The sequence below is a fragment of the Argopecten irradians genome, chromosome 9 (assembly GCF_041381155.1).
Source record: "Argopecten irradians isolate NY chromosome 9, Ai_NY, whole genome shotgun sequence".
Lineage (NCBI taxonomy): Eukaryota > Metazoa > Mollusca > Bivalvia > Pectinida > Pectinidae > Argopecten > Argopecten irradians.
Window position 1 is genome coordinate 13,533,099 of NC_091142.1, and position 26,512 is coordinate 13,559,610.

At 32.9% G+C, this 26,512-nt stretch overlaps 2 protein-coding genes across 3 annotated transcripts in view; one reads left to right on the plus strand and one right to left on the minus strand.

The window, feature by feature from the left end:
* Nucleotides 1-477: 477 nt before the first annotated feature.
* Nucleotides 478-3,914, plus strand: LOC138331539 (chitin-binding domain protein cbd-1-like). Its single transcript, XM_069279230.1, is given in 4 exon segments — nucleotides 478-632; nucleotides 2,123-2,273; nucleotides 2,666-2,820; nucleotides 3,755-3,914. Coding segments are annotated over 4 exon segments (435 nt in total). The 5' UTR covers nucleotides 478-589; the 3' UTR covers nucleotides 3,841-3,914.
* A 6,097-nt stretch (nucleotides 3,915-10,011) lies between these two features.
* The window catches only part of LOC138331540 (protein yippee-like 1), a 40,595-nt gene continuing 24,094 nt past the window's right edge, over nucleotides 10,012-26,512 (minus strand). For both annotated transcript variants that reach the window (XM_069279231.1, XM_069279232.1), the window contains exons 4-5: nucleotides 18,373-18,481; nucleotides 10,012-16,777 (exon numbers count right to left, since the gene is read on the minus strand). In XM_069279231.1, coding sequence (XP_069135332.1) covers nucleotides 16,688-16,777; nucleotides 18,373-18,481 — 199 coding nt within the window. In that variant the 3' untranslated portion in view covers nucleotides 10,012-16,687. The remainder of the gene's footprint in view (nucleotides 16,778-18,372; nucleotides 18,482-26,512) is intronic.

Consider the following 26,512-nt stretch of genomic DNA (forward strand, 5'->3'; position numbering starts at 1 on the left):
TGTATGACAAGGCTTTATCAATCTGTACTTTCAAAAGAGAATTTCTTGTTCGTTATATTTTCGCTTAATCTCCGCATTACGGGCATGCAGATATCTTCATGAGTCAGAATAATATTTTTATCGCGTTATTTTTAATGAGAAGAACAAACAAATAAAAATATACCACCTACACTCTCAATTAAACAAACTTTTAAATGGTAAAATTTGTTATATATTAATGTATATAACCCTGGGTCAGTCTTATCAACATCTTATGCAAGTTTGGCGATTGTACGGCACCTATCAAACAACAGCACTTAAACGTAAACCACTCCAATTAGCTAACCACAAACTAAACAGATACCACCCTATTAGATGAGGATACAGCCGGTCGGCCGGGGCGTGCGTGTTCGTAACGGTAGCAGCTCAGGCATTTTGGACCTGACGCCCATGGGGCCTGAGGAATTAGCCTATGATAACGTCACTCTGGTCGTCATGGTCAGGTCAAATCTGGTATAAGTAGCCCGTCGGTGATTCAAACACGTACTCCTGTCACACCGGCCGATACATCACGCGCGTGCTATTATTCTAACATCCTCCACGTGCAGCCATGAAACAGTTAATTGGATTATGTGTACTTCTTGCAATATTCGGTAAGTCCAAAAGAAAAGTCTTTAATTATCATTTTCAAATTGATAAAATTACCTTAGAATTATGCAATGTTCAAAAACATTTTTCTTGTTGAAAAAAAAGTTTTGATGAAATGAATCAATTTGTTTTAATCTTCTGAAGGTTGTCCCAACTGAAACAATAATACCGTGCACTTAATATTCGACTAAATATTGTATGGATAAACAAAGAGACTTTCATTTAGCTTATACAATGCAAGAAAAGCGGCATCTATAAATATTGTCTTCAACACCAGGGTTACTTTTCGAAGTAATGTCTATCTACATTTAGTCAATAATAGAATTTCTTGTGCCAATTAATCAGCTTTTACTTATAGATAATTGTTCATTATTGATAATATATATGTATATTTTTGACAAATTCAATGCTTTTTTTTGTTTAAACATAATTACACATGAAAAAATATGTCTTAAGCCATTTTCGAACTTTAAACGCTTGAACAAAGAACTCTCGTTTTGGTATCAAGACATTATAATCAATATGAAATAGATTAGTCGGTATTTAATAGTTGTATTTATTATATATTATCAAATATTTACACTAAAGTCAGTGTGAAAAAGATAAGTTAGTCGCTGTGTTGAATAAGGTTGATTAAATAAATCGCATGCCAATTTACTGAAGATTAAAACAAGTCTTTGAAATCGCAAAGTTACATTTTTTCTGCGAAGATATTTATCATTGACTATTTGACTTATTTACCAGAAAAGATTTTGCATGTTATCAAATTAATAATAAAGTTTTCTTGTCCCACTAACACTTTGTGAATCAAATGACGAAGACGTTTAGTTATCTTTATTCCAATTTTGCATATTACAGATTTATCTGCCCTTGTGGGTAGGAATTGATTGTGACGTCATGTGTCTGCGAGCATAACGTCATACTTTTCGGAGAGAACGACGTAAATTGCGCTTACAAAGTAATGACGTAACAATGGATACCTAACCGCAAGGGAGCTAACTCTGTAGTGTGTTAAGACAGAAAATAAGTCAAAAGGCTTCATTTTTATTCAATCAGGGTACTGTTACCTTTTTATTAAAAAAAATTGTTTCATTGTATCAAAGTTTTTTTCAATAAACATGAAGGATATTTTCATATTGACGTCTTTCAGAATGCTATCTATGATTGAACATTACCATGGCAATGTCAAAGTAAGAGAGAGAAAAATACTATTTCAAGTGTATTTGATGAAAAGGAATAGTTTGCCCTCCAGAAAAAAAAAACATCTAGGATACTAGCATATCTTGGAACCATCTGGTTGAATATCGTTTTCTTTTAATAAAAAAGTCTTATAATCCATATGTAGCTCTCGTCGTACAGACAATGCATCGACACGTCGGATTAATTTATTCATTGCCCTTTAGATTTTGAAATTGATTTATTCTTATTTTCTAACTTACTTTCTATGTAGAAATTGTTTTCTTCTTCTTTTTAACTTACTTTCTGTGTTTCCCAGGTTCCAGCTACGCTAAGAACTGTACTGGAGTCCAAGATGGCGTATTTGAAAAGAACTGCAAATCATACGCTACATGCACGGCCGGTGTCTATAACATCGTGGAGTGCGGAATGGGATTTGTCTTCAACGCTGCAACAGAAAAATGCGACAAGTATGTGTTTGGTGCTAATTTATGAATCTACATCATTCAAATGACATGCTGTACAGTATCAAGTAAATCCCTAATTTTGATAAGTTTCGCGAATTTGAATGAATTTAGCGAAAATTAAAAGCCCTACGAATATTATCCACTATATACAGTACACGAAATGACCTGAACTCTTTATGAGGCATGAAATTATATGTGCCAGAAATCATTTCCAGCTCTTATCTATACTTGTAAAGCTAAAACCTAATGCTAAAAAGTATTGTGATTTTCAAAATGTTAGTGACTTTTGATGGTGAATAACATATTAAAAGCTCTTTTTAATTTGTGAGTCTGAAAAATAGAGCATATATAACTTTAAACTTTATTAAAAAAAAACAACATCTTTTTCGTTGCAGTGCCACTAATGTTCCTCCTCCCTGCGGAGTGCTGAAGGATTGTACCGGAAAGTCTGACGGTCGATACCCCGATACTGTTGAGCATTGTTCATCATTTTACACATGCGTGGAGGCTAAATTTATTGCACATACCTTCTGTCCTGTCACCCAGTGAAGTAAGTATTTTTTCACATGGCGCCAGTGAAAAAGATTGATCACGTCGTTTTCCAAAACGACTCACTACTAAAAAAATATGGCGAAATGTATTCGACATTGTGTACATACATGCATAACCTTCAGTAAAAGGCAGATAACCACTTACTATGAAACGATTATCAGTAACATCTATTATAATAATATTATCATATTGATTGATTACACCAAAAGCACTTCTAATAAGGGTCTTGTTGTGATTGAAGTCGAAATAAATCCACAAAAAACACGTTTCGTCGAATCGAATGACAATTTTCCTCTTCACATATAAATAGGGAACAGCAACATTCAATAATCTACTAGAAACGGGTGACCAGAATTATTTTCCACACAGCCAAAACTTGTATGTTTCTTTAATCACACATTACTTACCTTTGTTTGAAGAAAGTATTGTATTGTAACGTATTGTATTTTATTTTCTCTCAAACTAAAAGCTGTAATACTATTTTATCAGTCTGAGACTGAACGAACTCCGTGGCTACCCATATAATATAACTTCAAACATCAAAACATTATTTTCAGAAACTATGCTGGGTTTACTTTATAAAGAAAGCAAGCAATAGGATTTGCGTTGAAATATCAGCAATTTCCATGTATGCATATCTGCAGTTTTCATCGAACTTATTTCTCAAAATGGCGGGCTATCATTATTGCAAAATGTATGAAAAAATATTCTTTCATATGTGGACATGAAGGAGAGAGATATTCTACCCTCATGTTTACAAAATGTCTCGGAAAATCTAATATGTTTTACAACATTTAGTGACCCTCAGGTAGAATATCTCTATAGTATTGTATTGTATTGTATTGTATTGTATTGTATTTGTATTTGTATTGTATTGTATTGTATTGTATTGTATTTGTATTGTATTACTAACGCACTGCTTACCTTTGCAGGCACCGTGTTTAACCCCACAGTACAAACATGTGACTGGCCAGCTAACGTCGATCCCCCATGTGGAACTAAGGGGACATCACCGTGAATACCAACGACGATTACATCATCTGTCCATGTTCAAAAAATTAATGTTTAAATAATAAAATGATAATTTATATTCGTATTGTCTTCATGTTTCTTACTTTTTTGTGAGTTTTAAGGTATTAACCCCTGTTTCAACTAGTGATATTTTGTATACCTATAGTTTATGCTTAATTGTACTAACTGCAAAATATTACTAACGGGACTGTTTAGTTTGATACTACATGTACAATGTAGCGTGTTAAGACATTCTTTCTGTTTAATCTTCTGCTAGCAGCATAGGAAAATTTGTTTATTCTAGTAAATCAAATCTTTTTTTAAAAATAATGATAACGAAACTTTCTTCACTTCTCTCTCTCCCCTCTTACTTTGCCCGGTTTTTTTCCCTCGGTCATATTTCCTTCTCCATATATCTCTCCCTCTCCAAATTGTACTTATGTAAATATATGTCATTTTGTTGTGTACGTATTTATTACATTGTATTTGGAGAGGGTTTAAAATAAGTTGGACAAGTTGTGTCCGATCCAATTGTATAAATTTGATACAGATAAAATATGTTTAAATCAAACCTTATTAAAACAGTTTTCTAGTTCACAAGATAGCGTTTAAAGATGCTCCACCGCTGACAAATGGTATTTTTTTGCTATCAAAAACAGGAGCAGACGATTTTGTATTTTTCTTCAGTTGCAAAAAGTTACTTACTTTACACCATTATCACCATTGAAAAGTTTGAGCGTCTAATTTTACTTTAAGTTAAAAATATGAAAAATGATTAATTGCATCCCGAAAAAATTTCGTGTCACTATATCCTATATGGAATGAAGTACTAATTGCACATGCACTAATGGCGAAATAAATTATTTTATATCATTTTTTTTGTGTTAATTAGACATAAATATACACGATTAAACACCAATTGTTCAAATGATGAATAACATTTATGCTCTGTCGGCGGTGGAGCATCTTTAAACGAACCGTTATATATGTATATACCACTGAATATTGATGAGAGCTCAGAGTGGCGATACCGTTAACAGGGATGTCGCCTTACAATTATCTCAAAGGTATAATTAGGGTGTGAAATTGAATAACAAGGTACTCTTTCGGGAGCTTTGTTTCGAGAGACAATCTAGCCTGGCCAGAAATATATTCTTGGTCTTATTACAACGGTCAATTTCTGGCAGTCAATGGCATAGCTATGTTTAGGATGAGTTGTGTTGCTTGCTGGTGTCAGAAAGTAACTGTTTTTTAAATTACAAAATTTCATAAATTTCCACGAAAATTTGAATCAAGATTAGGAAACCTTTTTGTATTCTGTATATTTAAAATTTGTTTTTTGTGTGTTTACATGTATAGGTTTATTAACCTTCATTTCTGGCAGTCGATGGCATAGCTATGTTTAGGATGAGTTGTGTTGCTTGCTGGTATCAGACAGTAACTGTTTTTAAATTACAAAATTTCATAAATTTCCACGAAAATTTGAATCAAGATTAGGAAACCTTTTTGTATTCTGTATATTAAAAATTTGTTTTTTGTGTGTTTACATGTATAGGTATATTAACCTTCATTTCTGGCAGTCGATGGCATAGCTATGTTTAGGATGAGTTGTGTTGCTTGCTGGTGTCAGAAAGTAACTGTTCTTAAATTACAAAATTTCATAAATTTCCATGAAATTTCGAGTCAAGATTTGGAAACCTTTTTTGTAGTCTGTATACTCAAAAATTAATCTCTGTGTGTTTATAGGTATGAATCATTCGATCTCGTTTTATTAAGGAAAAGGCCATGCCAATCTCATTGCAACGTTTACCATATGTTAGGAAACAAATAATGTTTTCCCGAAATACATTGTTTTACATATATTTTGTTTTACATCAAATATCACAACAAAATTCGAGTGTGAATTCTGTACGACATGCAAGTCAGTGAAACAAGAATATTACGGATAAAAACATGTATGTTAACTCGTGATATAGTATATACAAATCAACGTCCCAACCGATTCCTGCAGTTCAGAAGTGCTTTATACATGTAGCTAAATTACTCAAAGGAGGATGGTGGGCGAAACGTCACCAAAACAACTGAATTTAGTCGTTACTATGCTAAATGTTATGTCATATTTAAATGAACAATATAAATATGCAAATGAATATTAAACTTCATTTTCATTAATTGGCTTTTACATCAGTAAATATCACAACTAAATTCGAGTGTGAATTCTGTACGACATGCAATTTCTAAAGTCAGTGAATGAAACAAGAATATTACGGATGAAAAAACATGTATGTTAACTCGTGATTTAGTATGTACAAATCAGAATAAACTAATGGGACTTTTTTAGCAGAAAAATGTCAACTCCTCTAAGTTGTCATTTTAGTACGTCCAACGAGTGAAGTTATGGTTTTCTTTGCCAAACTATTCACTTTAACACCTATATCGAGTAAGATAGTCATTGAGAAACGCTCCTTTCTAAATTGTCGTTGTATATATAATCTTGAGACAGAGTTATAAGTTAAGAAATTCATGTGTATATTGACAGAAAAGAAAAAAAAAAAAAAAAAAAAACATTGGAGTTTCTGGTTAAACAGATATCATGAATAGTATTTTACAGGTGAATGCAATCAAAAAATTAGAATGGCATGGTCTACTTCATAGGCCGTGTATAAACAGCAAATGCAGCAGTATAATATCATCTTTATAGTACAAGTATAAGCAATAAGATATACCAACCTGTGGCTTGGAAAAGTTAACGTGCATTTTACGCAACTGATCCCTCTTTTTCTACCGGCGTTGAACTTGACGTCAAATTGTTTCACCTTAATTTGTTAGTTGATTTATCTGATATTACAGATAGTTTGAACAGGGACTAATACCTTAAAGATTCACTACCTCTCCGAAAAGGCTTTTAATTTTTAAAATTGGAATTTTAAACGAGATTGATAATTGTGTATAGTTGCACAAGTTATCAGCTTACCGTTAATACTACACCTGTCATCACCTACTGAACAATTAAGAAAATGTTAATTTTCATGACGCGGGTCGTATTATATTTCCCGCCGTCGTCCTAATTACCGAGCGTTAGTTGACTATCACTGCACCAGACGACAAAACAGCGAAATGAATCTTCACTGTTAACATAGTTTATGCAGGGAATCTTGCATTTGTTTGGTGTTGTAACCTCATCTTAGGCCGTCGATTTATGTTTTTTTAAAACTTTTTTTTTCCGGTAAGGTACGTGCATGTAGTGGGCCTTTAAGGATTGGTTTCTCTTCTTGAGGGTAAGTTTCGTCAAAAATTCGTTTCAACCTTGATTTTTTTTATTTAGAAATAACAGTAGCGAAAACATGGATTATATCGCAACACAGGTAGACACCATGTGGCATGCAACACACAAACTAAAATAAGCAGCAGTATCTCTACAGCTGTTTGCAGATTTTAGTTTGAAAACGTGGAAATATGACTGACTTTCCAGAATAATCGAAAATTTTCTATGAATTTTCAAATGAGCTTTCTAAGTGACACATTTAAAAATACTATCTTTTTCTACTTATTGTATCTACGTAGAAACATGCAGAATTTTTCAGACGGGGTTAACACATATATATATATGTATTATCGGTAAAGTAACTTTGTATAAAGAAAACATATTGAAGAGCATACGCGATCTTATCATATGTCGTCAGGAATATTAGATCGATGCTTATAAATCAAATTAGCATTCATACAGTCAAACTAGATTACAATTTCCCACAAAAGACATTATGTCTGTTACATGTTCTTGTTTTAATCAAGTTCATAATTCTAACTTTGTAACCTTACCGAAATCACCAAATTTTCGTAAAAATACCAAAACATACCAAAATTACCTCATTTTCCATAAGCGATCCCCTACATGTAACCCTATTTATTGGTCATCATTTAATTATTTTTACTACTCAGTCAAGTTTGACGTCTTTATGTGAAAAGTACAAATATATTCAAATTGGCATTGACATATCTTATGGATAACTACAACTATATTGATCAATACACACATCACCGTCATGTTTCCCTGTTTTTAAAGAATTTATACTAACCTTAATCACAATTGAAAAAACAGTCTGTAGTCTCTTAGATATGTTTGAAAGTTTTCTTCTCCAAATCCCGATGAACGTTGCAACCTTGTCCTCTGGAAACATCAGCTTTCTCCCTTATTATTGGACAGCGTTACATGGTAACCAACTGAAATCGACACCTGGTTGACATAGCTAGTATACAAGTATCCAGATTAGTCAACTTTATTGAGCAAAATAATGTAATGCATTTGCTAGCTGATGTACAGTTTTCTGAGGGTTCTTGGAGACAAAAAACACCAGAAGAATAACAGGTCATCAACGACTATAAGCATACCCACGACAAACCGTCTCCTCCATTGGCCAATAGCTTTTCATGGCAGGTAAACAATTTTGCAACGTTCAGGTTTAAAATTTTATTGTGAAAAATAACACATTTCTGTTTTGTTTCGCATTAATAATTCATTACTTTCATGTATCTACTTCTTCAGTCATGTCCAGGGGTTACTATAATATCACTGCGATCATCAAGTGATCTATGTTTGTTACCGTAATATTACCCGTTTGGATCAACAATGAACAGAATAGATACTTCTTCTTAAAGACCTGCTCATATATGATATTTCATTTGATATTCAAGGTAAAAGATATCATAGAAAACCCTTACTGTTATTTGCGTTATTAAATGTAAGTTATAGAATTTCTTGTGCGATATATAACTTTTAGATACAATGATTTTTGTGTGAATATTATCAGAATGACAGAATGTAATCACCAACACCAGAAACATATGTTGAATTTGTAATTTTGTTCTGTTTATTTTTTTTTTTTTTTTTTGTTCTGTTTATTTTTTTTTTTTTTTTTTGGGGGGGGGGAGTCATAATTGTAAAAGAAAGTTAATGCATTTCAAGTATTCTTGATGTTGTTTGTTCACACCCTCAATCCCATTTAGAAACAAATTAAAATGCGATATACACTGTATGACTTGTGAAATCCTTAACGCTGTATAAATTACCTGTAACCTATTAGTCGAGGTGTCATTTTAGTCTGTTGCAATACAATGTTTCTAATTATAAGTTCGTACTTTAACTTTTTTCGAAATTCAAAATTGTTAAATATATCAACATCGCCATTTTCAAATTGTTATTGTAATCCTGGTAGCATAAGCATTTTCAATCCAGCGCTTCAATATTTTCCATGTTCTATTTTAAGACGTGTCTCCATTACCTTATTAATATTCCATCTTTGCATATTAGAGTTAGCTCCCATGTGGGTAGGTATAGATTGTTACGTCATTATTTTGTGAGCGCAATTCACGTCGTTTTCTCCGAAACGTATGACGTTACGTTCCCAAACACATGACGTCACAATCAATACCTACCCGCAAGTGCAGATAACTCTGTGACATGCAAATTCGGAATACATGTACCTGGATCTACTTTTGACGAGACAAAGACGGGCAGTTTAAATATGCTGAATTACTCATTTTTATTTACTTCTCTTGATTATTATCGATCTGTTTGATTTAGACGTGATATGCGCTTTAAAAAACTTCAAATGTAATTTTATTGGATCTCAAAACGAAGCTATTTTGATATTCGTCTTGGTCGACCAAAGCATTCATGAATCATGTCTTTTGAATTCCGTATGTTGGTTATTTTGTTACAGTATGTTGGCGCCAATATAGTTTCGATTCTGATCTGAAACGATCCAGGTCACCATAGCTGGTACAAAACATTCTGGATAGACTAGTCTTTCTAATAAGTCTTCATGTAACTCTTATAGAGTCGAAACGTACTTCTTAGAGATGCGCCAAAGACCTCTCGATCCATATACCAACAATATTGTGAGTTTTGTGTGCAGAGGCGTGATGATATGGTTTGTTGTGACATTGGTCATTCCAGCAAAAGCAAATCTCCTGTATGTCTCTAGACACAGTAAAACCTCACTAACTCGAATTCGGTTCGATGCTCATATATAAGTTCACATTATTATATAGTACTCTAGTGAAAATTTAAGCCTGATTCAACGGAATATTTCGAATTAAATGGGGTATTCGAGTTCCACAGATTCCAGTTAATGAGGTTCAACTGATTACCAAATAACAATTAACAACGACACAAAGATTTGTTTTAAAATGTATTTATTGCAAGCCGTCAAGCTAAAATGTCATGACAATGTATAAGTTAATGTTATACTATACAAATCGGTTAGCTCAGAACCCCTGGCACAATACTACGCTTAGTCTTATACAAAACGGGGTCGCTGTAGCAACCAAGGATTGTCTATCCAATCCAAGACGACCTGCACGTGGCGTCAAACGACCGCCACGGGGGGTCGTACATCAACGTACTAACGATAATTAATATGAAAGACAACATAGGGAAATTCGAACTAATCACAATAACAAGCAAAACAATATCATAAAGCATTTGTGTTAAACGCTAACAAAACTAGGAGACACCGATTGAACCACAGGACCATGTATAGTCTCTATGAAAAAATAGCCAGAAATACATATAAATATGTACTTCTGGCTATTTTTTCATAGAGACTATACATGGCCCTGTGATTGAACATTACATTAACAAAATCGTAGCATCCATACATCTTTTTTATATGTACATCGTCTGTGTCGAAGTTAGACAAGACGTGGATAACAAGTTCACGAATCGCTTATAACATGAGATAGTGAGTTACTGATAGTGGAATTGTGTGGCTAGACATGATTAGGACACATTTCCATCACAACACGTGGTCTTTCTATGTTACCATGGTATCCACTGTGATATCAAAAGTTCCTATCATCTATAGATACAATGTAATAAAGAGTTGATGAAACCGAGCATCAAATCTTTATTACATGACAACCAAATTATGATGACCATATGAGTGACGGTTCTGATGGTAGGTTGTATACTAATACACACCTATACTGTAATTAGAGGCAGGAATCAAAAGAGTCTTTTCATTTTGCAGAGTTATCTTCTCTTCAGAAGAGTTGTCTTCTGTTAGGAAGAGTTGTCTTTCCTTGGCAATGGTTATCTTCTCTTGAGAAGAGTTGTCTTCTCTTAGGAAGAGTTGTCTTTCCTTGGCAATAGTTATCTTCTCTTGAGAAGAGTTTCTTATCTTTGAAATATTTGACTTATCTTAGCAAGATTTGACTTCTCTTGGCAAGAGTTGTTTTTCTTGGCAAGAGTTGTCTTTTCTTAGCCAAAGTTGTCTTTTCTTGGAGGAATAGTCTTCTCCTGTGTATAATTGGTGGTGACTAATTCATTTGAAAGACATCGACAACAGCTACTCAGATGGTCTTGTCCATCTTAGAGAAAATTATTTAGTTTTCTCAAAAATTTTATGTGTCATCTCTACAAAGAATTAATGATGTAATAAAAATTCTGCTATCAGGGTAGATAACTCTACAACAGAATTAGACTTACAATAAATGATAGATACCTTCAACGATTCAACTACTTACAGTACTGACAGCATGGGAACTGCGTTTTTTTCTACCCAGTGTCATGAACAAAATTAACATAGCCACTCAAAAGTCCATTCATTAGTCCATTCATTAGAAAATGTAATATCAATTACATACCACTGGTTAAAGTCGAACGTCAGAGCACAGGGACTTGACATGAGTTATCAAACCATTACTAATTCTGTATTTACACACTACAGAGTTATCTGCCCTTGTGCTTAGGTATTGATTGTGACGTCATGTGTTTGCGAGCGTAATGTCATACTTTCAAAACGACGTAATTGCGCTCCCAAATAATGACGTTACAATGGATACCTACCTTTAAGGAAGCTAACTCTGTAATATGCATATTAGGAACTGAGTTTGGGAATTATGCTTAGTTCCCGTACATTTGAACAAAGAAACTGTTCCAAAATATTGATGGTAAGTGATGTGATGGATGGTCCAGGAGTGACATTAAAATACACATGTAAGGTGTAAAACAAAACAAAAGTTATGTTTAGTAAAATAATTACAAAAACAAAAATATAATACTTGAGTGACTTTTATATTGTGCTAATGAAGAATAATTGATAAAAAAAATTAATTCCATATAAATGAACATTACATATTATTACCTTTTTTGAATTTCCAGACTTAAATTGGAATCATTGGAAAGAAGATTATTATTGTTATATATGATTTAATAGCACAGCATTGTTTATACCAAAGTCTGTTTCAAAATTATTTTCTTTTTTTTTCTCAACTTTCTTAAAGTTTTAATCTACAAAATAAATATGTTTAGCAATGAAGCATTGTTTGCCATAATGAAAGACTTGGGTTTTATTCTATAGTAAAGTAGTATAGCATATTGTATTTGAAACATATGGATACTATTCAGGTTGTTTATTATATTGTAATAAACACATACATATTATGAAGGAATCCAAGATATATAGAATATTTTTGTTTTAAAATCGTTCAATGAAGTACAAATGTTAATAATAATTCTGTTTCAGTTTTTCGCTTTAATGTAAGGGAGACAACTACAATGTAATTTGATTCATTATCGCAATTGCTTTTTGTTTCAAAAACAAATTTTGAAGGAGGCTTAGTGAGTTTTCTGTATTTAAAATATAATAATTTGTGTTTTGAAAGATTGTTTTTCCTGTAAAAACACAAAAAAAATATTGTTTTAATATTAGTCAATTTAAAGCAAACAAAACAAAAAACTTGGTCTCAGTCAAATTTGAAAATCCTCTTAATGTAGTACAGTTAAATCATATCCTATACGCCAATGCCTCTCTATGAATTCTTATAAAGTTAGCACAGTTTTACATAATCAGCAACACATATTTAGGTTAAGATACTAGCAACGTATATTGCTAAGGGGTTGGGTCAAAATTGTCAAAAATCAAATGAATATAACCATACATTACAAGATCTAATATGGACACTGAAGGCAACAATATAGTAATTATACAAATGTTATAACTGGAAACAATACAAAATATACACATTGTGAAAAAATTTTGAAGCATTTTTTCTGGAAAAATAAATAGCTTTTATCACAAATTGTCTTTAGGATGATCTGGCCACGTTTTCGTCTCAAACACTTTTTATATATATCTCAATTCCTCCAAAAAATGTCATACCATCAAAAACTGTGAAGAATCGTCCGATGAAATTTTATATATACAAAATAATGATAATGTGGACAGAAATGGGTTATGTTTTGAGCCCCAGATGTTTTAGATAAAACGGGCGAATATTTATTGCACTTTAGAAAAATTCATGGAAATGAATAGATTATAAGGGAAGTCATATCCAGTCATCACTACACATCATACAAATATCACATTTAATCACTGAAGAACACACTATAGAATAATATCACTTTTAGCAACTGAAAAAAAACCATGGATACCATATTACCACAGAACACTTAATTAATACATTAATTTTTTAACCACTAAAAATGTCTGTAACCATCATACTTTTTAATTACTACTACTTTACAAAACAAACAATAAACAAATATTCTACTAAAACTAATCCTGGGCTTCATTTTTTCTTCAAATAACTTTTGCAGAGAGAGGAATACTTTTTTCATGGTCTTCTTTTTTTCCTTTTGCATTTGACATTTTTTCAGACATCAGCAAACTACCTAGTCTTTTTATCTCAAAAAAACACAATTAAACTTCGACAGTTACCATGCTTACACTGATTAATTTTTGTAAGATTCCTTAAAAAATAATTTTGGTATTGTATGGGCTAATAGAAGTGATTAAATCCATAATAGGTAAATCATATAAGTGTACTCTTAAAGTGTAGATTGCTAAATTTTAGATTTGCTGAAAACTAATTTTCTTGTTTAAGTCAACATCGCAAAAAATCTTACCAGCAAATACAATCATCTGTACAATATACACAATTGAACATCAATTTATGAATTCTGTCTGATCTTTAAACACAATCTACCTTTAATCACACGGTGAAATTGACGATATATAATATTTATCTTAGGATGAAGAAATATCACTGCCAATGAAAACATTAATAAACAGTCGAAAAAAGCTTTTTAACTCTTTTAAATGCATAAAACATTATTTTTACAAAGACCTTTGTGATTAAAATATTGTAAATGGGTTTTTTCTTCCAACACTACATGATTTACATATGAAACACATTAAAACACATTTGATAAAAAAAAAACATGATATGGCTTTTTGTATCACTCCTCCAAAGTGATTTATAAGTTTTCATCACAGATGTTCTGACTTCTCGTCGTTAGTCAGTTAAATTTCTACAGAATTTATTATACCAAGTAGAAAACCGTAAACTCTAATTACTGCAACATATCTATACATACTGTCAAACATTATTAACTGAAAACAAATTCAAATCTTCAAGTGTGTTTGAGTTAACTCACTCACCCCTGAAATTTCAAAATGGACTGGTCTAATCATTGAAATAGAAGAGCCTAAATGTGTCTTCAGGGGAGAATGAGACTTATAGTACCAGTTTTAGTTATTGAGGTTTAACAGTGTTTACATTTTTTTTTTCTTCTTTTGTTTCACATTTTAAACGTATAATGCATCAGAATGTCATTTTTATTACATAAAAAACCAAACTTATTTTTTGATTAATAAAGATGTTTTTTAATGAATTAAATAAATAACTTAGCACTATGTTTCTGGAATATTAGCACTAATATTTTTTTAATGGCAGTAAGAGTTGTGTCCCTTTATCCACACATACAAACTCCACAAAGAGTTGTATCCCTTTTCCCACTTAATCAAACTCTACTATAACAGAATATGCCCCTTCCCCATCAAACTTTTGAAACATTTTGCCTCGAGCAAACAGATGTAATATACCTGAGAATTTCAAACGAGATCAGTACCTACCAACTGTTGTATTTTATCCCAAATTTCTCACACACATAGATATCACAGATTCACTCCTAAGGAACAATTAATGTCGACAAGAGCACAAAACACACATACACTTAGGCCAAACATTTCTACGGAAATCTCAATTTACCATCCAGATTAAATTAAAGCCAGAAACACATGTATATATATATGTAATATACTAATATATGTTTCTAATTTAATTTATTCACCCCTGTAAATTCATAATAAACTGTTCCAGACTTTGAATCCGAAAAGTTCAAATGTGTCTTCAGGGAGAAATTAGTTAATGATGTTATCATTATCATCTTCTTGACTGATATCCTCTTGTATATAGGCACAGAAATGCTGAGGTTAAAAAAAAAAAATGGAAACATTTAAAAATCTCAAACCAGAAGTTTACCAACAAATGATGAAATCTTGTTACAACTAGAACTGGAGCCCCAAGTAAAAAAAAAAAGCTTCGCATCATTTCCGTACTTGTATACTAAACACTTTCACATTGGAATTAAACATGAAATCAGTGATGGTCTATGCATTTCAGTTTTTCAACACGTGAAATCAATGATGTTCCCATAAAAAAATGATTGTTACATTTTAACACCGATATGATTGTTCTTTTAAACTCTTGAATTGTCTTCTTTTTTTTTTTTCAATTTACCCTTTCATAGCGAGTTGTTTTAAAATCTATACATCCAATCAGACTGCTATGATCGGATCTAATTAAATTACTACGAAACAAAGAAACATATGACAGAGGTAATTATCAAAAACAATACAGATAGAGAAAATGTTCATAAATTGATTTCTCTGATACCAAAAATTTTTATTTTGAATTTTTTAATGCTTTGCTTAATCACCAATTTTGCTATAACAAGGGAGATAATTTAAGAAAAAGCTAGATAAAATTTTATAGAAATTCTTTGAAGTCTTGTAAAATTATAAATTATAATTTAATAAATTGGCTCAAATTTGTAACATTACATTTTCGATTACAAATCAAAATAGCTCAAATTTGTAATATGGCATTTAATTTTTTTTAGAACATAATAAAATGTTTTGATGTTTATAAAATGTTCCATGCTTTCGTAGTAATTTTTAAGAAGATATCTATAGAATCTTGAGTCCTAGATGGATGTGATGGAAATTCCACACTTTCGAATGATAACATTGGATGATCTGAACATTGACACCCTGTATTGTAGATATACAGAAACAGCTGACACAATGCCATGATGTTGTATGTAGTATTAGCTGATGAAGAAGCCGTTACTTTATGACACAATGTCGTCTGCACATACACCTGTGGTAATTAGGTCACATGTTCCCTGTGAACTAGGTCGCACATTTCTGGTGAGGTCACACACGGTGAGAAAGGTCACGATTAAACATGACATGGTCCACGTCAAAAAAAGTTGTGACAGTTTCCAAATGTCACCTTTCAAGGTCACTTGATGATCCGTTCTTGAAAACTTGAGTTGGAACATGTCTTCCTTTGAAAACAATCACTGTGTGATAAGCTCAGGTATCAGGTATCATGAAAATACCTTGGTTACCATAACAACCAATATAAACATGTTCAGGTCAAAGGTCAATGATCTGACCTTTTCTTGCAGGTCATTGATCATGAAACCTTCATCAGAAAGGCATTCCTTGAATATCCTCCAAACATTAGTTAACAGAACATCATCAGAATCAGGATCTCTAACAGCTCTACAGAAACTCATGACTATATTTGAAAAGTCATTCAAATACCATGACCTCTGTAGAAGTCAAACAAGTTCGGTGTGATGTGTTGGTCCTATGAGTACAAGTTGTAGAATAATGAGGCCAGTCTATGATGGTAAGGGAGGATTCCTAAGTATAAGGTCTCTGTTCCTCCCCCACCAAAAGACACAAGGGAGGTAACCTGTCCTCCCCTTATATCCATCAGTCCCATCCATTGTCCTTTATCATATGTGCAAGTTCTATAATGAACTTTCCCTCTTTGTACTTCTGACTAGACTCAAATGCATGTTCCTGAAAGTTTTATAAACATATACATTAAAAACAGTGAGGCATAAAGAATGACAATGTCAAAGTTAAGGTCCTTTTCCTAAACGTAGCAAATGATTTGAATATTAGAATATTACAGAAGCAATAACTATCCTATTGTTTTAAGGGGCTATCTTGGTAAGCTATCAGACACAAGGGAAATAATTCAATAAGACTATAACATAAAACACAAGGGAGATAATTCAATAAAGGGAGATAAATCAACGAAAGTATAAGACACAAGGGAGACAATTCAATAAGTAGCCAAAATTGGGTTGGTTTTCTTTGTCCTATTAACAGCCAAGCTAGGACATTTGAGGATGTGCATTTTTTTTCATTTTTATGTGGTAGCTGGAAAGCAAGAGTCCCAAGACAAAAAACACTGACCAGTGGTCAGTGCCTGGCAACTGTCCCACATTCAAACAAATGACTCAAAACGGAAGGGGTTCAGATAATATGTCGGCACAAAGAGGAGAGAGAATATTGGAAATATCTTGTTTAAACTTATATCCAACTTAAATTCACACTTCTTCCATGTGCACTCCACTCTAAACGAATTGAAAAAAAAATATGATGTAATCTTTAATGCAAGCTGGCTTCACTACAGGAAATGAAGAAGGTAGGGTGCATTATGATTTTCAAGTACAAAAAGGGTCCAAAGGTACATATCAATTTGTGTTTCTAGCACTCATGTGATACCAAATTGTTTACAAAGATTTGAATACTGTACTAAGGTTGTATTTACCGAGATTTTACACTAACATCTGCTGTCGGATGTAAATAAAGAGCCTTATCACAAAGTACCCAATACAATATATATAACATCAGCTGTTGTTGTTTACATACCTATAAATCTAGGTCATATATATATCAGGCAAATATGTATAAGGTTAGAGAATATAATGGTAAAGAATTATTAATAAGTTAATTACCAGTTTGTCACACGAATTTATTTCAAATTCTGTCTGATTGAATACATTGAATACCCAAACTGATCCTGATCAACTTTACAAATCAAATAAAATAAATCTTATTATGCAACAGGGTATTAAATATATGTGATCAGCCATTAAATGATAACTGCTTTTTGGATAATAACTAAAAAAAAAAAAAAACAATTATAATTGAAAATTTTGCATTCCATACAAAATACACATTTACTTTTTAATTATGAGAGACCACAACTGTTCTGTTCAGCAGCTTTATAATTATTACATGAACCATACATTTGATCTTTTTATCCCTTATTTTGATTTTAAAATTTTAAATTTTCAGTATGTACTATAATTAATTAATGTTACAAAATATAAGGAAGTATTCTGCAGAATATAAGATTACTCATATTATCACATGCTAAACATCTTGTACCTAAATTTCCATATCATTTTTATTTCCAGCCCTTCTATTTTAAATACTACCCCTTGGAGCTCTACGGATGTACATGTATGTCTCTGCTGGTTTGTCTCATTTAACCAAGATCACAGGACGATATTATTCTTATAAACCCTTCAGGTCACAATGAATAGCAAACAAATCTGTATTTGATATCTATCTTTTGTGAATTAAGCATTAAAACTTACATATTTCCACCCTAGCGTGGTTTTACAGCATTCACAGAAAATATCGGCCACAGCGTGTAGACCTGTGAGTAAGACACGCTCCTCAGCTGGTCCACACTCCACATTTACACTGAAATAGAGGGAAAATATCGGTCAGACATGCTGTAACATATCACAAATCAAAGTATATATGTATGTTCAAATCTAAGTATCTAAGTACAAATGTATGTATGATTTTTTTTCTTGAAATAACGTCCTATTAACAGCCAAAATATCGTCTCAGACATGCTGTAACATATCACAAATCTAAGTATATACAAATGTATATATGTTTTTTGTTGTTTTTTATTTTTTTATTGAATTAACGTATATTAACAGCCAAACTATCGGTCCGACATGCTGTAACATTTCAAAGCCCTAAGGTATGTTTGTTTGTTTAATTAACGTCCTTTAAGGTCATTTAAGGACAGCCTCTCATGTATGCGGTGTGTAGTGTGTTAAGTGAGTGGTGCATATTTTGAGAGACTGCGGTATATTAATGTTATGTCTTCTTGTGATAGCGAAACTCTTTCCCTTTTTATAGTGCTATATGACTGAAGCATGCTGCCAAAGACACTAGATGTACAGTCAAACCTGTCTATGTAAAAGACACCTAAATCCGAAAGTCTACAGTTAAGAATCTGATCAACAATCATGATAATTGGATAATGATAATGACAATGATTATGATGATGATGGCAACACCAAAGACAGTGGAAATGATAATGTCGATGGCAATGATGACATAGGATGTTGACAACTATGATGATCATTATCATCAACATTTTTTATCATTATTATTTTCATTACTTATTCCTCTTTTTTATTGGTCTTCATCATTATCAGTCGTCGTCGTCATCATATGATGAGTGACAATTCAGATGTAAGTGTGAATCACAGACAGGTTCCACACTCCCACACATTATCAGGACCTAGACATTGACAGGGACAGTGATATAACCTTGTATGATTCATGGCTATATAATTGACATGTAACCAGGCGCTTTGCTTGACAGATCAGCACACTGGATCGAAGTCAATGACTAACTAATGTAGATCAAAATCAATATACGACGACCTGTATCCCATGTAACTAAAATCACTGTAGCTGGAAATTCGGTGTACTTAATAACGTTTGACTACATAAGGAACTAAGTTCATTTACATCCTATTTTGAGATACGTGCCCCAAGGTTTAAGAAAGCCAGTCGACAAAGAACAGATCTATAGCCAGATGTGAACTGCAAACTGCATTAAATGCACTACGCAGAGGTGAAGGTCACCAAGTTATTTTCTCTTTCAATACAACCCAAAATTTGAAACTGAAAGAGGTCAATAACTTCTAATAAGGGGAAAAAACACTATACCCAACCAATCAGGGGAGATAACTCACTTAACTACAAGCTAACCAAACAATCAGGGGAGACAACTCACTTTAACGCAAGATATCCAAACAATCAGGGGAGACAATTTACTTAAATATTAGATATCCAACCTTGATATCCATACAAACAGGGGAGATAACTCATTTTTACTACAGATATCTAAACTATCAGGGGATCAAGATGACTCCATTCACATTCAAAATGGCCTTCTTACTTTAGTGCATCGACTTCTAACACACCCAAAATTCACTGTTCTTGATGATCATCGAGAAGGCTTATAAAATCAAAACCAAATAACAGTCAAGTCAGGGGAGAAGAATTAAAACATCAATACCAAATGACATTAGACTGACAAAGAAGATATTAAGACATGGATATTGGACCGCCATTTCCCATCTCTACTTCAAATTGACAAGATAAAAGCAGTCATCTTTTGATACGATGTAATATATTACAATGTTACATGGAATCATGTTACAGGAAGTGAATAGGAAAGTGATGGATGCTTGGGATTCGGTGACTTCCAACAGGCATTTTCACTACAGTAATAATATAATCAGTCAGAATAAAATTATAATTCTATGAAACTTCCTTACATGCCAATATGAAAACCTGTTACTGACCACCTCTGTATTCTGTCTTTGCATATTACAGAGTTACCTCCTTTGCGGGTAGGTATCCATTGTTATGTCATTATTTTGTGAAAAATATGACGTTGCGCACGCAAACGCATGACGTCACAATCAATACCTACACCCAAGGGCAGATAACTCTGTATTATGCAAAATAAAGAATAAAGATCACCACTTTAATAAGACCATTTTCTCAGAGCAGCAAATGATCAATTCCTACAGAATTTACCCTGTGTACAACGAACACATGACTGTTAACACTTTCTTATAGACAGTTTTGACTGTATAACAGATGAGAATTTAATATGAAAATAAAGAAAATAAAAAGAGCATATTTTGTTGATAAACTATATCCTATAGATAATTCTATGCAAATCAAATAACTAATGATTATATTAACTCATTCACCCCTAACATTACATAATGGACTGGTCTATTCTATGATTTAGAAGAGTCTAAATGTGTCTGCAGGGGTGAAAAAGTTAACAGGTGTGAAGAATTAACACTGCAAATTTATAGAATTATAGCAGCAACCTTTTTTCTGAGCAATTTAAAGTTAAAGTATACAAGCAAATTCGTAATTCTAAAACAAAACTTAATTTTTCCTTTTATACTTTGTCATACTTATAGCAGATTTGCTTAATTGCTTACACAATGATATGAAAGGAATCGTTTTATTACACGTTTCACTACAAAGTAAGATTATATATATATTGACCTTATGGTTTAGTTTGATTAGTTTATATATGTCCTATTAACAGCCAGGCATGTTAGGTTTAGGTGGCGGAGGAAAGCTGGAGTACCCAAAGAAAAACCAAAGACCAGCAGTCAGTACCGGAAATGGCAACTGCCTCACATGGGATTTTAACTCGTAACTCAGAGTTGGAGGGCTTGAAGTAATATGTCTGGACGTTTTAACCACTCGGCCAGCGGGAGCCACAAGGAGGTTGGTTTTTCTTCTGCAGTTTTCATTGCATGATGATTTCATATAATGATCAACATTTACAGAATCAATATAAAAGCAAGGCTGCAATTCTACTTATAACATCCATTTCATTTTAAGATAATTCCTTGAACATTTGCCAGTTTAATATACCAAGGTTAGGATCACCAATAAAACATGTCGGCTTGCCTATGGAAGACCGTAGAGTTACAATGTCAGCGTTTACACTATTACAGCAGTAAATCGTTACTACGAAACCCGAACAATTCATTCACAAAGTCGGTAATGGAAGACAGGTTTAACAGATTCTGACACAGCCAGTAATTTGTATGTAGAGTCTGAATCACATTCACCACACAGCTGCTCTACGCTGCCGCCATCCCAGATCCATGTAAACATATTAGTCTTCATTGACATTGAGAAAGAGCATTTTTTGCTATTGTTTACTTCGTTTAAACACATTTTTCTGCAGTTTTGCATTTTATCATGTTAAACATCTAGAATTTATGGAGGTTTCATGTGACTGACATTTTAGCATTTGCCTGCACCATTCAAATCGGAAGTTCATAATACCAATGTGGGCCAGTGTTAAATAACCCTGCTGCATGGTGCCATTGAATTTGTGGTATTTCTCTGTAAATTCCATCTTAAGTCCATCACTAGAAATACTTGGCAAATATCTTAAAATGACCAAATGATAGGACCTTAACTCATATATCCCTGAAGATACATTTAGACACTTCTAAATCGAAGACAAGACCAATCCATTATGAAATTTCAGGGGTGAATAGCATAACAAAAACAATCAAATGTACCACTTATGAATGAATCCATTACAGCAGAAGATTTCTATCTTATACAAAATTATTCTTCCCATTTATAAGCTGCTTTGTAGTTTTAAGACCTAATTGATTCTTTTCATCTCAAAATATATTTCATGAAGTCAAAAGATTAACTGGCATTTTGGCAACAGTCTAACGAAACGTTGACTTAAAAACCCTAATCCCATGTGGATCCTGACAAAGATTTAAAAGCTTTAGCTAAACATCCATTTTGTCTTCTGCAAATTAAGTTTATTGTCATTACTCCTGCAACTGTACCTACAGTTTCACACGGAATCTAGAAGACGCTGCAAAAGTTAACAAAATCTTCAGAAGAATGGGAGACATTTTAAGCCAGTTTAGAAATAGAACTGATCAGGATGATAAAGATCCATTAATTTCCATTTAAACTTTACAGAATGATTGGCAACTGAAAGCAATATCGCTATTTGTTAAGAAACACAAAATCATGAGTTTAGAAGAATTATTGATAGAGTAAATGCTACCTCATTCCTTCCAACACGAAATTCCTTAATCAATTCAAATTATTCTTCTCATCTTTTTGAACTGAAAAATGACTTTCTGTGGGACAAAAAGATGAATTTCCGAATGAAGCATCCTGTTTGAGCAGGGTATAATCTGTTTAATTAAACCAATTAGATGAGTTGATTGTGTAAAAAATTTACTGCAAACAAGCAGGATCAGATGAATTATAATGGGCATTGCTAATCTATAACCTCTGAAATTATTTTTGGTCTTTTGCTAATGATAAATAGCGCCTCAGTCAGGTCAAGTAATTTTATTAAAATTCAGTTTCTTAATTATGTTTTGTATTCCATTGACAACTGTATGGTTAGTTGATCAGTCTCAATGTCATATTTAATCAAAGCTAACATAATTTAAGGACATCCAGCCTCTTTACGTGTTGTGCGTGTGTCATAATGTCTTTATGTTTTGGGAGGATGCGGTCATTGATAGCTGATTTTAAAGGTGGAGAAAAGTCGGGGTACCCTTGGAAAACCACTGACCTACACACTCCGAAGCTGTAGCAGTCATCATGAAAATTCGAAACTTGCATCCAAAAGATGGATAGATCATTGCAAAATGTTTGACCATCTGAACCTAGTCCATGGCAATACTGGAGAATAACTTCCCGTATAGAAATTGCATCCTGACCTAAATAAAAGTTTTGAGGTTAACCATCAGTTTCTAGAATATCAAAATCATCACTTAAGTTTGGAGTTTTTTGTCTCTGCGACATGTCTGATTCTCATTTTCAAACTAGGGGAGATAATCCAGTATAATAATTCAGCTGAGAAAATTTTACAACATCTGTATGATTAGGGTCTGTATGGCGGCCTGGGTCTAAGATGTGTTATCCAGTCAGGAATTGATCTATAATAAAACACAGGAACAGCTCTATATAGGTGAAACATTCCCCATAGAAGCAGTTTACTGCACACACAGAATTCGGTGTGTACATACAACACACAAAATCCTGCTGATGCATAAATTGACCGCTATTTAGCACACAATCAGTGTTACGTAAGTTACATTCTGGCCCCTGTCAGTTCTATTTATAAACAATTCTACGGAACTGTATAGTAGTATTTGGCTGCAGTGTCTGGGGTAAGAAACATGTGTATAATTATGATATTACGATGTTTTGACGGCTAATGATAACCGGTTGTGGGGGTCAGGTTGTGGTGAATGTTCCTTATAAACAATAGCTATTGTTGTTCATTAATTGTCCATGTAAAAAAATACTCAAATCAAAATTAGCATTATGTCATGGTAAACACCTGTAAACAATTGGTATTGTTATTGATCAAATGTAAAATAACACTCAAATCATAATATTTGATGACTTCAGCTGTTTTACACTCATTTACCCCAAAATTGAAACCAAAAAAGAATTTTTAGGATTTTCGCTGAGTGTTCTATAAATGTGGTCCTCATATAAAATGAGGTTCCACTTAGGTGGTAATTGGAAGGGACTTTCATAAAAACATGTATGGTTATTTCTATTCTCTGGGCTTTAAAAAGATATGGAGATAGCTCCATAAACACATACCCTGCTTTTAATAGTAAGTACATTTTGCAAGATGATGAAAAGTTGTTTGTGTTATAAATAAGGTGCTGTTTCTACAGGGTCAGCAGGGTTACCAAAATCATTCTTTTTTTTCCATGATCTACTCATGTTTTCACTGACCAAGGCCCAGTTGTTCAAAGCATGATTAGCTTTATCGCAGTTTAATGGATATTTCAAATAAAGAGAAAAAACGTTTCTTCTGACACTTTTCTTTACAAACTTGCTTAGGAACTCCATTTTTACCTACTTACTGATTTATATAGTGAAGATAGAATCACAAGTTTTCCAGCGAATGAGAAATGAAAATTTCACTTATCAAGTGATTAAGCTAACAACACTTTAACAACCGGACCCTGGTTTTAACTACTGGTTAGTTAATCCCCCTTTAATCCTATATACCTTTGTTTTGTAAAAAAAAAAAAAATGGCTTTATAGTAAGGACACAGACAAAGAACTTAAAACAATCTGGACACGAGGTTGGCGAAAACAGTCTCGATCCCCGGAAACGGTTTGGAGTACAGTTTGTTTATATCTTAACCCTCTTACACAATGGAGAAAATGTTTAAAAATAGAAACAGCTATCAAAGCTGAGAATAAACAGCGGCCAAGTGAAAACGGTGTTGTGATCTCCTACAGATATAAACATTGCTTGTAACAGCTCGTGGCATACGATATATACAAAAACAATATAAGCTACACATACATTGCAGTTTATATCTCTTAACTGACCCCCCATCACTTTCAATGTCTATCCTGTACTTACAGAGTCTAACCCTGAGAGTACACTTCCTAATCTGCTTTTACAATCACCTAGAAAACCTACAGTACCTAACACAAACTGTTGCGACCAATGAGATCCAAGGAGAATTCTAGACATTCGTTTGGACACAATTTTTTTCCTTTAAAAAAAACTTCTCCCCTTGGTCTACTCAGAGTTTTGTCAACTATTATAGCAGAGGGTCGAAGAATATTACGTCATGACGATTGTTTAATACACTGCGCCCCTTTATACATGTACATGACGTCACAGTAATTGTTTTTGAAACGGCGGACGTCGTATGCGAATCATGACTATTTACTTATAATAAAATGTAGTTTGTCCGCAAAAGAGTATAGAGACTATTCTGTATTACATAGTTATATGCCCCTGTGCGTAAATTCTGGTTGTTACGTCCGGTTTTTATGAATGTATTTTCAGAGAAAATGACGTCATTTTTGTTCACAAAGTAATGACGTCACAATCGATACCAATCTGCAAGGGAAATAACTCTAACACATGCAAAGGAGGAGCAGCTGTCAGAGAAAATATGGTTTCCAAGTTTTGCTTTTCTGATTTCAGGTTTCTGTGACTGAATTTTCCTGTATGACAGGCAAACATCATGATAATACATTTTTAGAGAAAACTTTTTAACAGTTATGAAAACAGCAAACTGTTGCATTTTGAATTCAAATTAAATGAAACAAGATTCTACAATTAATTATTTTCTCGTTTCCAAACTGGTATCATGTAATTTCTATAAGGTTTTGGTTTAAGAACTTTGTAACAGTGCTCCCAATTTGATGTTACGTACTCCAAAGTCAAATTACTATTAAATTCAAATACCACCAAAGACCTATATCTGAAAATCCAAATTCAAATTCTTTTATCAAACTTAGGCTTCACAGCCCATCATTACAAATACAATATTTTTCATACAAGGCAGGCAACTAATATGGTAATCACCATTACAAATACAATTTATTTTTCATACAAGGCAGGCAACTAATATGGTAATCACCATTACAAATACAATTTATTTTTCATACAAGGCAGGCAACTTATATGGTAATCACCATTACAAATACAATTTATTTTTCATACAAGGCAGGCAACTTATATGGTAATCACCATTACAAATACAATTTATTTTTCATACAAGGCAGGCAACTTATATGGTAACTGAGTCAACAGAGTAGACTGTTTTGGTTAACCTTTCAGTCCTATATAGCGTAATTGGCACACTACACACGTGTACCACTTAAACTGGGGTCTTTGTTTTTCAAAGCTAGGCCATTTTTTCATATTTGAGAATAATAAAGCACAGCAATTATGGGTCATTTTTTAATAATTTGAAGAAAAAAAATTGCTGACCCAAATATAAGTAGAGTCTTCATAGAAAAAATGTGCTTGAACCCCCTAGAAGTTTAACTCATCCACCCCTTATAGACACATTTGAACTGTTCTAATTCAAAGACTGGAATATTTCATTA